Below are 12850 nucleotides of genomic sequence, written 5' to 3' on the forward strand. Positions count from 1 at the left end.
GAAGGAGATATAACCAAGAAGTCGACAATCTGCATTCACTGGCACTTAAACATCAAAATGTCACTCTTTTCGCACACTTCTGAGTAGCCACAACTTTTCATAAATATATTTTTTAATTAGATTTTCCAAAACTAGGGTGACAGCTTTGATGGCCAAGTGACTGAGTTGTAAGAACATATCTGGTAGTTCAACAAATCAGGAGAACATAAAGTGTTTTCTGTAAAGTGTTTTATTCACATCTATAACCAAGGCATTTATTTAAGATTTTGTCAAAGTCTTATGTGCTTATGTCCTTCATGACAAATATAAAGACATCACAGGATGGCAGAGAAACGTATTTACATCATTCATTTTATTTACAATTCAGTCACTGAGAAAACCCCAGTTCCTCCTTTATATAAACTGCTCGGTGAAATAAAACAACAGCCATCTTTATTGTGGACAAGCCTCGATACTGATGACGTTGACCTGCTCCCCGGCACACCTTCTGGCCCCAACCTCGCATTCGGTCATTGTCCTGGCAGCGCTGCCAACACCGGAGCTGACGCACAGGGGGGCGGAGCCTTCAGGGCATTGTGACACGTCCTGACAGACGCATTTTCTTGTCGATTCTAGAATTGAAAAAATAATGAGGTCACAAACATGCTTAGATTAAAGAATTAAAGGATTCAGCTTGTGAAAAAAAACAACCTAACCCTAACCCGCTGTAATTGTTTGCTCCAATAAGGGATTATTAGAAACATTTAAGTGCAATCACACTCTGTTTACCTAATGGATACTGGCTAAATGCTTCCCTTGTTAACAACCTGTCTGATCACCCCTGTTTTTTGTCCCATTGGACTTTAATGTAGAGGTTACTACAATGTAGTTGATTGAAAAGACTAAGAAATAAAACCGAACTTATAATAAAAAGGAATTCTCCTCTGAAAAAGGCCCAGCAGACTGACCCTGACAGATGGTCCCCGGTTTACAGTCCTCACAGGACGTCTCGCCTGGCCAGTTACAGTCGCTGTCGCTGGCTAACGTGAAGCTGCGCCCCATACACCGCAGAGCTCCAAGCTGACAGACTCCAAGTAAACGGGGTCGAGTTGAGCCGAGTCTGGCGCACAACTGCAGAGAAGTCCTAAATGAAGACAATAAATGGAAACGTGCTGTGTGTTATTTTTTATTTTAAACCTCTAAACCAGGCATTTCCCTGTGTGTTACTCAGAAATAATAATAATCGAAAATCATACTCACAAGCACTGAAATGGCATCTTACACACACAGTCAGTTTTCCCTACATTTTCCCACAGCTGACACTTCAGGCCACGTGGAGGTGAGGGAACTGTAGGCGCTGAGAAGAAAATACAGGAAGTAGGTTTGATGTGTGTGTACTTAACCGAAACACAACCTTTCTGGTATGGTTCACCCTCACTGCTCTCATAGCATTATTTTTGGTTACAGCAAAAAAATATTTTTTCCTTGACAGGTCAAAACTAAAATGTAATGGTGGGCCACGGGCAAAAAGCAAGCACCTATCATATCGTATCATTGTATTAACATGCAATATTTAAAAAAAAAAAAAATGTATTGTTCGCTTGAAACTACCTGCCCAGCACAGACAAAGTTAGCAAATAGCTGGCGAACATATTCAAGCATTTTCCAGCTAAAGAGCCAGATACTGCACCTCAGGAGTTGGTGGAGACCAAAAGAGAGCTAAAGGAGACACACATAAAAAGTGGTAGCAAACTTCAGCTATTTCCTGAAGTTTTAACCATTTGTTGTGGTAAAACATCAGGTAAAGCAAGTTGTTTTGATTAAAGCTGCAGTAACTAAGTTTTTGCCACCAGTGAGCCAAAAACAAGCTGATAAAAACGCATATATTTTTCATTTTATACATTATCAACACAATATTCTACACAGATGCCTACTTATACATCCAGCAGACACAGAACAACAATATCATCATATTGAAGTCACGTTTGTGTCCTCCTGATGAATGCAAGTGCAATATTCTCTCTCCTTGTGGGGCCAATTTGGTCTCAAGACACTGCTGAGAAAAATATCTGGCTCTTTAATGATTACATGTTCCGCTTTCTTTACCAGACTACAGGCTGTCTGTCTCTCTGTTTGGTGCTGGGCAGGTAGTGTTCAATGCATTATCAGAGCTTGTTTGCTGAAAACAGCTGCTTGCAGTACTTTACAGTATTATAAATGTGCCAAAACAATGAGCTAAAAGAGGCTTAAAATAGATTTAACAGATTTCATATTATAAATATATTTCTGAGAAGTTCATTTGTTCAAGGTACAAAGCTTTTTGACATTTGATACGGAGAGTAAATGTACTGTACCTGCTTTACAATGAGTGCTGTCTGGTGAAGGAGACCACTGCAGACTGGGACTGCACATGATCTCTGACACCTCACCATCCAGCATCGACCCCGCAGGACAGGACAGGGACACTCTGTCTCCAATCTGATAGGCTGCTTTGGTGGGCGTAGCTACAACCTCACTGTTGAGGGGAGGAATCCCACATGTGGAACCTGGAACAGGAAGATAGGCTCTCTGAGTAAGATGTAACAACATTTTGATTGGTAGACAATAGGAACACCATTAACTGTATCTGCTCAACCAACTGATGCCTCGGTTTCACATAGCTCAGTGTGCGTATACGAGTTAACTGTGGATCTAACAAGGGAAATCTGGATACAGCATCAGAGGCGGAGGCCGGGTCATTCCCAAATAAAGTATGACTTCTAAGTGTTAAATCACCGGGATCATCCACACAGCTTCTGCATTTTTGCAAAAACATCTTTCCAAATGTTATCAGACCAAATCGCTCAAATTCTGAGGGGGCTGTGTTGCTCAAAAAAGTGTATACACCATTTTACAGCAGCATCTTTCACAATGTAAGCTTAAGGGAAAAAATTCTCGTGCCGAGGTGCATCGCCTTGGGGTTTGGAGTAAAGCTGCTGTCCATTCATTGCTATGGGAGCCTCCATAATATCCGATGTGGGTGGGACTTACCAGACGTTGTGAATTTAAACCTGAAATTGATAATGGGTTGATCCAAAGTTGCTATAATTATTATTTACTAGAATATATTTACTCATCTGCTTTCAAAAGTGTTATTTGAGTTGACAGTGAGTCACTTCTGAGATATCCTGCTAATGAACGAACAATACAAAAACAAATACATAACCTCCCTGGTAGAGTTAATGAAGTGACAACGTACTTTTACAAACCATCGCTCCTGTCCTCCACCTTTGGTTTTCAGTGCATTCAGCCAGAGCGTCTCCACTGAGGTGATAACCGTCTGCGCAGGAGTACTCCACTGTGTTTCCAACCAGGTAGAAATCTCTGGGATTCTGAGAAAAAACACAACAATAGTAGCTACGCTTAAAATTATGAACTTAATCACCCCTCCCTAAAATATTTAAAAAACATGATTTACAATTTAAAAATTGTTTAGTAACCTTTTCAGTCACTTCTTTGGAAACCAAAGAGCCTCACCTGAATGAATCCATTCCTGAGATTTGGAGGTGCTCCACATGTCTTTGGTGGGGTCACAGAGAGACTGAAGCACTGAGGCTCCATTATCCTGCACACAAACAATATACAGTGAGAAAACTGCAAGAAACTATTACATTTAGTATAAAGACTCAGTTCTTGTTAAGGTTAACTCGACAAATATGTTTGTGTGTGTGCACGTGTCCTCACTTTAAATACTGGATGTCTTCGTCCTCACAAGGCTTCTGCTCCGCCCGCAGTCCGATGCAGTGCTGGCCACCTATGCTGGGGGCTGGGTTGTTGCAGCTTCGGGTCCTTGACCTCTGACCTCCAGAGCAGGCTCCCCAGGAGGACCAGCAGCTCCAGCTGCCGTGGATCACCCCTGAGAGAGAAAAAGATTCGCTTTGTTATCCCGTCCTGTTTGTGAAGCAGGTTGTCACGCTGACTGAGCCCCACGCTATTACAAAAACTTCAATTTTAACCCCTTGAACCTTCTTTTCTTTTCTTTATTTTTTGTAAATCCTAGGTCAAACACTTTTCATTTAAAGGCTCCTAAGAAATAATAAATAAAAGTTGTTTAGACCAACTTGGATTAACTTTAAACCTGGATTCAATCTTGGTACATCTTGTAATTCTAGTATACTAAATATAAACTATACATGATTATTATAGTGTAAGCTTTATTGCTCTGAAACATTCCATGTATCCAGGTCCAATTTCAGTTTTACAACACTAATATGAGTGATTAACTTTTAATCGGTGATTGAGACAATTGGTTAAGTTGTAGCTCAGATAATTCTTAACGTGCCCCTGTTGAAAGATTTTTGCAGAGAGGCTGTTTAATTAGATTTTTCTTTTATATTTTAGTATTTATTGCATAGATGAATGTGTACACTAAGATGTAATCGTTAAAAGCAAATGGCTCAATTTAGGGGTCGATTACCTTTTTTTTAAAATAATACTACCACTGGCATCTCTATTTAATCTTATGTAGAAATAATTTTTATTTAAATCTAGTTTTATCATTTTTAACCAAAACTAGACCATATAACTAATCCATTATCCCCTCAGAGTCTTTTCTTCGTTCACCTGGTTGTTCTCCAGTCACAGCCCCCCTCTCGCAGGCTTGTCCTGACGTTCCCGGCCGGCAGACGCAGCGACACACGGAGCCAGTCAGCAGCGGCTGACCGTTGTTCTGGCAGGGCCGGCAATGACAGGGATGCTCCTCTGCCAGGTACTCCTCTGTGGCTCTTTTCAGGTGGAGCTTCTTCAGACCTGCACACTCCACCTCTTTCACCAGCTCGTACAAAGGACGCAGCTGGAAAACAAGTGTACAGTTTATTAATGCGCACGTGTACCAGGAAATACAAAGAGTACTAGGCATTTGAAAATGATCAAATACGTGACAAACTAAGTAATCATTCGATAATAATTAAAATAAATGCATTAATATATTAATTAAAAATGTATGTTTTTCTTTCCTATATTTTCTATGCCTCACAGGACGTTCAAACATTAGCATACATAGCTAACTAGCTTATTACCGACAGCGATGACCTAAAGCTAAGCATCATCATTCGCTAACTACATTATTTTTCTGGGGCTTCAGGCAACGTTTGAAAAAGTCCTGTTAAGGACTGAGACATCACTGTGAGGGAGCCGATTAAGGATGCAACTATGTCTAAGTTTAAGCTAGCGTTGGATGGTGAGGTTTTTTAAACCGATCACAATTGTCTCAGGTAGCACAAAGCCCAAGATGTTGCATCAGTGTCCTTGAATAATATGTCAGGGTAGAACGTGTTTTGGTGGAAGATTTGGAAGTGGAGAGGTGAGTCCTGGCATTAAAATGAATAAATCCCAGCAGCTGGGATGTTTCATTTCATATCACCAGGTTAGTGTTGGGGTAACTTGCAGTATTCAGCATGTAAGTTACGAGGTCAGAGCCTGTTGGCTGCCACAGGCTGCCATTGGCCACCTGAAAATGGGCGGCCACTAGCAGGCTTATACCCACTGTGAGTCAGACTATACATGTCGTCACAGTATATTTGCAAACATGCCAGGCTAAAATTAAAAAACTTGACAGGCATACCAAGAACAACTAAGTAAGGGTCAGTTAAGCTGGAGTTAATCACTTTGAAACATATGAGGATAGCAAATCAACACATGTTTAGAAAGCAGAGGTTAGTTAAAGGAATGCAGAAACGATTTAATTAGTCAGTCAAATCAATCACTCAGTAAAATAGACTAGCCGTGCTGACTGTCATACCTTCTGGTTTATGACTTCAGGGAAGTCTTTGACAGACGAGGCCCAGTTGTCGTAGATCTCTCCGTTAGCCTCAGGGTTTTCCAGATTCAGAACAGACAAAGCGCCTGTAAAGGTTGGATCTCCCCCGAACACGTTGACCTTAATGGGCATCTCGTTGACGTTGTGTCCTGCAGATCAGTGGCAACAGGTTCAGCTCGACTCTTTGATGGTCACGTTTAATTCTATGTAATTATTTATTCAATCAATTCCAAACTTGGACAAAATTAAATTATACTCAGAGTATAACCGATTTCTTCTTCTTCGCACACTCTGTTGTTTGGACCCTTCACTCACCCTGACTGGATGATATAGATTTTGTCAGTTTTTCGCAGACGGTCGTGACTTTCTTCCTGAACCAACGGCGTTTAACCTTCCTCCAACACCTCTGGTAGTCCAAATCTGTGGTTTCTTTACACAAACAAGGCACAAAGATATCAAACAGTTCAATAGTCTGAAATGATCAGTTAACATGCATCAAATTGCAGTACATTGAATAGAAGAATATTTTTTTAGGAGACGGTGCTAACATGGGAAACAAAATTAGATATTTTAAAGCTTATATTGGTATTAAATTCGTATCAGTTCAATATATTTCATACACATATTGTTCATGTGTCATGACTGTTGACTGAAGCTTTATATGTGGTACTGACCAACATGGCCAATGCAAGAAACAAATTCACATGATTCCCTAAAAATATAACACATCACATTCACGCCCCTTCACATTTAATTTGCTGAATCAAGATTTCTAGGTAAGTAAAGGCACTCATATCAATAGCAGATATATTTACATCAAAAGTTCTTACCAGTAGACTTGAGTGCCTGACGGTCTACCTCCACCAAGGCTTGATATTCGCCTCCGAGGGAGCCCTCGGAGAGGTAGTGTGTGCCGTATGTCTGGAACAGCCGTCGGTAGGCAGAGTAGTCGTATGTGAGCGGCAGCGAGGACAGGGCCTTCCAGAAGCCTTGGGTCAGAGTCAGATACTGAGGGGCAGAGTTTTGGAACTGGGCCAGCTCCACTTTATTCTTCAGGATTAGAAGTCTGTAGGCCTGGATGATAGATATGAAAAGATGATGTCATGCCCTTTAAGAGGGTGGATAGAAACCTCTAACCCAACTAGTGAGGCCAAGGACAGCAACATCAGGCAATTCTCAAGTTTGCCCAACAGTAAGAAGTCTAAACTAAAATGATTTGTAGAGTAGATCAGGTTACATAACTACCTTATTGTCAGTGAGCTCTTTGTGGAAAGTGCGACGGTCGTGTCCCACCAAGGCGTCCGATTGGATGTGCTGCACGTAGGACCAGGTGCTATCGTAGGATTCATCACTTTCTTCATTGTTTACTGTTACCTGCAGCACAAACAAAGGCAGCAGAGCAACATTTGGTTGTATTAGAGAAGCTGCTGTGAGAATAGCCCAACAACATGTGTTATTTAATTTTGGACATGACTCTAGGGACTGTCTGTCCTGCGTGGTTAACGGAGGTACTTTAAAATGAGTTTGATTAATTGGTATGTAGATAGGGCTACAAATAGATTAAATTATTACAATATATGACTGTTTACCTCAGTATGAAAATACAGAGAATGATGAATTAATAACTGCCTAGTAATATTTATACAGTATAAAATAGTATTTGTATTTAAAGCTGCAACAGGAACTTTCATTTCTGTTGATTCTGGCGACCCCTGTGGACAAAAGATCTAGATCTGGCTAATGTGTGCACATGTAAGCAACACAACACACTGTATTTGTAATACTAATAATGAGGTTATATATTTATTTGTGACTATGTAATGACTGGGATACATAATGACTAGGAAACAAAGTAATCTTTGCTCTAGTGCCATACTACCAGACTACAGAGTAGCTTCAGGTGACAAGTATTAATAATAGCTACATTAACCATATAGAAATAACCAATCTTCTCATTTCAGGGTTAAACTGAGACTGTTTCATAACCAGTTAAAAACTCCTTGGAGTAATTTAAAAAATTGCCTTAGAGGAGTATGGTCCCCTCATCTGCATACATGACCACCCAACATGGCTTACTTGTTGGTCTTACCTCAAAGTTGTACCTGAGGACGCTCTGTGGCAGTCTGAAATAGACCTTATGGTCACCACTGAACACCTTCCTGCACTGGCCTCCAAAGCTCCGGGTGTTGATCACACCTGCTCTCAGTTGGCCTGTTAACACGTCGTACCTGTAAAACATGACACAACAAAAACATTATTGTCTCTTCTTTTCACCCAAAACATGTCATTTACAGGATTTCTAGCTGTTGTTTAAACTTGCAACACCCAGGTTCCTGGTATTGTAGCTACTCACCCACTGCCCGTTAAGTCAGAGTTGGGAGGCGTTTTGTCAAGGTCACATGAGTAGTGGCTGCTGTCTTCTTCACAGCGTCTCTCGTCCAGACCGTCCCCACAGTCCTGGTCTCCGTTACACACCAGAGACCGGCTGATACACTGACCTGCATAAGGAAAATAAAGAGTTTACCTTTAACATTCCATGAGACAAGTCTTTTTGAGTTACATAATGTGTATTAAAAAATGGTATTTTAATGGTGACAACAGAGACATATCATGTTACATGTTAACCAAAAGCCCAAGCCTATTAATAAATAAATAAAAATGTGTAGGTATTGTAGCACAAAAAATAGCCTAGGCACATTTGCAGCATACCAGTAGAGCAGCGGAACCTGTCTCCACAGCCGGTGTCCAGGGGACATCTTCTCTGCGGGACACATGGTTGGGTTTGTGTAGCTTCTCCTGAACATGGCACACCTCCAAACTGAGCGTAGATCTCCACGTGGCGAGTCCGCACCTGAAAAGGAAGCAATTATAAACGTGAAATTATATAAGAAGTGAACAAATGAAATCATCACCAGTGGATTTATTTACTGTTTTTAGCAATTCAGAATCTCACTGGAAGGCACACAGAACACAATCTGTGAACTTGTTCTGCCTTTGAAACTCTTTTTTATTTACCAAAATTCCATAACTTGGTTGATCAGACTTGGTTTTTACAATTTGTGTTTGGGGTTACCTTTTGGCCACTCCTCCAGGCAATGAATATACTGTAAGTCTACACAATGTCAAGTACAGTACAAGTATTTGTGTGCTCTGAAGTACCTTTGTACGGGAGCAGCCATCACACTCAGACCAGTCTCCAAAAGGCCCCCATCTGCAGTTTACAGGCTGCTGACAGCTGGAAGGAGAGGACATATTACAATAATGTTATATTCATATCTTGAGAATTAATTGATTTATTCATTTATTCGAAACCTAAGTATGGATAATGTGGAGAAGAGAACATTTCACACAATCAAAACATTGTTATCCAAGTCATAACACTGCAGTAAGTTGTGTAGACAGCTTGTGTGGTACAGTACTGTACATGTGTAGCCTACCTACCAAACTGGAGACAGAAAGGCGAGCAACAGTGCCAAAGCAGACAGACGTGCCTCCAGATCCAGCTGTACACAAAGAGGAAGAACACGGTTAACTCAACAGCAGTTATCTGGCAGCATTCACCATCAATGAAGGTCCTTGCTTCTCTGTAAACTAAGTACATTTACTCAAGCACTGTACTAAAGTACAGTTTTGAGGTACTATTTCCTATCTTGAGTATTTTCTTTTTCTGCTGTCTCTGTTTTTACTCCACTACAATTATTTGATGACTTTAGTTACCGTGTAGATTCAGATTATTCTGAAATATAATCAACAATTAAATGATAATTTATTATTATGAATAAATGTAAATATTGATTGATTGATTACTTGGTGAAATTCACTATATAGTATAAAATAAGCCCCATCCTTACCAGCTGCAACATTAAAGTGATAAATGAGTACTTTTTTTTCTTTATTTACTTTATTTTACATTTAGAAGCTGGTACGTTTATACTTTTACTTAAAGGAACAGCTCACCCCAAATCCAAAATACATATTTCATCTTACCTGTAATGCTATTTATCCATTTCCGATAGTTTTGGTGTGACTTTTTGTGATCTGAATATATCGGCTTAGTTGCATCAAATTAAATGGAACTGGATGGCACTTGGCTTGTGGTGCTCAAAGCACCAAAGAAATACATTTGAAAAACTGAACAGCAATGTCTCTTTTTTCAGCAATCGCGACCTGGTTACTCAAGATAATCCACAGACCTTGTTGTGAGCAGTTTCTTGTAGGAACTATTTTCTTTCTGCCAAACTACATGTATGTTTTGGCATTAGTTATATTCAAGTCAATGCAGACATCTCTACAGCCATTAGCTCCAAAAATTCTGCAGCTCACACCAAAACAATCTAGATGGATAAATAGCACTGTAGGTGAGAGGAAAAATGCATTTTTGATTTAGGTGAACTGTCCCTTTAAGTAAAAATCTGAATGCAGGACTTTTACTTGTATTTCTACACTGTGGTGTTACTACTACTTTAAGTAAAAGTGTAGTTCCTCCACCACTGCAGACTGAACACTGTAAATGTGTTTAAGCCATTTTAACTCACAGACAATAAAATTCTAAGTTGGATAAACTCAAAGACTAATCTCACAAAAATTAAGTAAAATTGTAAAAGTAAAAAAAAAAAAAAAAAAAAAAAATGTGTTGCACTGAATACTCAAGATATCAACTTTTCTTTCTCACAGAACCAAATCAGTACTACCCATTGTTTTGATGTAATAGTGGTCTGAAGTCTGAAAGGTGAATGTGTGGAGTTTACAGTACCTTCATGATGTGCTCCTCAGAGTTCAGCCCTCTCTTCTGGTCCGGCACCACACAACACTCAGGGTCATATAATCAGCACCGGGGTGATTACTCAACAGATCACTCAGGTCTGGAATTCCCACAATGAAGAAACTCATCCACCAAGTCTCAACATCTAAACTTTTACCGGGCTCAGTTCACACAATGAGTCATGGACAGAGTGTTCTTCTCCGACTTCAGTCCAAAGTCAGTTGGGCTTTTTTTTGCTCTTTCATTTGATGCTCAACACTGTGAGCATATTTCCAGGAAAATTGTAATAATCCTGTTTGTGTTGAGTGCTGTAGGGTTCGAGGAGCAGTGATGAATCCTGCTGTTTTGTCTGAACAGCCTGATTGGATTGCGACAGGAGCTGTTGCGTCACAATAGGTTACCCTGCTGTCCGAAGCTGAGTCAGCATAATTTGGACAAAGGTCACAAAAATTCCCATCTGGCTCATATTTTGATGCACTGGCTCTGCTGCTCTGTAAATACAAAATGCCAGTGGAAATAACATCCACATGTTCCTTTGAAATACCAGTTTTATATTTGTGCCAGTATGCAAGTGTTGTTTTCAGACTGAGAGCAATCCATACTTCACATGCATTTTGAGAAACTCTGTATTATTCAAGACAGTTATTTATTAAGTGTGATTTTGTTATCATGGTGGGTTATTGTTTTGTTTTATGTTTGTTTAATATGGAAATATAGACACACCACAATGTCATCAAATCCTGTTGATATAACGTCTTATCCATCTCTGTGCAATATAGTGACACACACACTTCTGTCTGAATGAACAGAATAGAATAGAATAGACACTTTATTGTCATTGTATAAAAAGAACACAACGAAACTGTGTGCAGCAATCCCATTCAGCAGCATTATAAAATCTATAAAAGTAAAAATATATCCATAGAGAAATAGCTTCTAGCCAGTAGACAGACCTAAATAAATAGTTGCTGTGCAGTGAATGAATAAATAGGTACACAGTTAAAGTGGAGTGACTGAATAAATAAATACCTAATAAACAGTTATAGTGAGGTGAATGAGTGAATAAATAAATAAATAAATAGTTGTTGTAGAGTGAATGAATAAGTTAAACATTTAGCAGCAGTAAGGCCAATATTCCACATGTATTCCTGTCTATTTGGGAGACGAGGTTATGGTTTCTAAAGTTTGTCCACAGCTACAACCTTCAACAAATATATCGAAAAATGCTGTAGTCTCTTGTTTTCATTTTGGCCACAATTAAAACTACTGTGAGTTTTTGTCACTTAAAGGGGCTCTAGGAGCAATTTACATTTTACATCACATTTTTTTAGCCATTTTTTTAGAAAAGTTGTTTAATGCTGCTGGACTGTGGATTTCTTTATGAAGGACACGGGTCGGATTTTCCGTGACAGCCCAAAGGATGTGACTTCACGCACGTTCTCATTTGCCTCGTGTCAGGGCCTCTCTCTGCTCCGCTAACAGCAAGCAACAGTAGCTACATTAGTTTACACATGAAGTCCACTGACATAAACTAAAGACCGGCTTCCAGCACAGCACAGAAGTTCCACAGAGCCCCTTTAATCATGTATCTCTTTTCATTACGAGTAAAACTCGTAAAATGCATACAGCCACAAGTGAAATGTCCAGAGGAATACAAAATGAACAACAAGAAAATCCAGCAGCAACATAAGGAAAGAATATATATCAAAAATACCAGAAGACAGACATACACTCCACAGAAAACTGTTTTTTCTGTTTTCTGTTTGCTTTTCAAAGGGGACACAGTTGTGACAGATCTCAGGTCATTACCAGAAAAGCAACATCACCACATCTGGATCTTATTCAAACAGAAAACCACCACCTGGTAAACAGGGAGGTCTGAGTGGATTGCAGCTGGTGAGCAGTGAGCCATCATAAACCTACACACATAGTTAGTCATGGTCGCCATCTAGTGGGTGACTTATTTTCTTATTCAGGGTTTGATGTCATACTGTAGCTCCACTATGTGTTTTAATTAAAGATGAGTCAGACGGTGAGCGGAGCCTTCTTTCATTTCTGGTCTTTGGACATTCATAAACATTTTCCCCTCCGGCAGCAGGTTTCTCATCTCAGCTGAGCTATGGTTGCAAATTACAAATAAACACCCAGCTCACCCCCACCTCCCATTTTCAATATGATTGGTATTATTATATTTTCCTTTTCTATTTTCTTTTTATTCCTAACTATCTAACTAACTATTTTCTTCTTTTTACCTTTGAATTTTCCACATCACACGCATGCATTTCCACATACATACTGTACATATTCATCTC

At 39.7% G+C, this 12850-nt stretch overlaps 1 protein-coding gene across 1 annotated transcript; it reads right to left on the bottom strand.

Annotated features, from left to right (window-relative positions):
• Positions 1–211: 211 nt before the first annotated feature.
• Positions 212–10907, bottom strand: c7b (complement component 7b). The gene is made up of 18 exons (XM_073477940.1): positions 10530–10907; positions 9218–9279; positions 8936–9011; positions 8486–8627; positions 8130–8274; positions 7866–8004; positions 7022–7150; positions 6607–6850; positions 6092–6205; positions 5759–5925; positions 4582–4810; positions 3703–3874; positions 3496–3583; positions 3218–3350; positions 2334–2525; positions 1240–1336; positions 948–1123; positions 212–611 (listed from the first exon to the last, which is right to left on the bottom strand). The coding sequence occupies exons 1-18, from the start codon at positions 10533–10535 to the stop codon at positions 433–435; spliced, it is 2490 nt and encodes an 829-aa protein (XP_073334041.1). The 5' UTR covers positions 10536–10907; the 3' UTR covers positions 212–432.
• Positions 10908–12850: the final 1943 nt, after the last annotated feature.

This window comes from Pagrus major, chromosome 12 (assembly GCF_040436345.1).
Source record: "Pagrus major chromosome 12, Pma_NU_1.0".
In the NCBI taxonomy this organism is placed as follows: Eukaryota; Metazoa; Chordata; class Actinopteri; order Spariformes; family Sparidae; genus Pagrus; species Pagrus major.

Bases quoted from the DNA above. Each gene is read 5' to 3' on its own strand.
- c7b (XM_073477940.1), bottom strand. The intron at 8,005-8,129 runs GTGAGTAGCTAC...CATGTTTTACAG, and splicing joins TCTGACTTAACGGGCAGTGG to GTACGACGTGTTAACAGGCC. The intron at 3,351-3,495 runs GTGAGGCTCTTT...GTTTTTTCTCAG, and splicing joins TCAGGAATGGATTCATTCAG to AATCCCAGAGATTTCTACCT.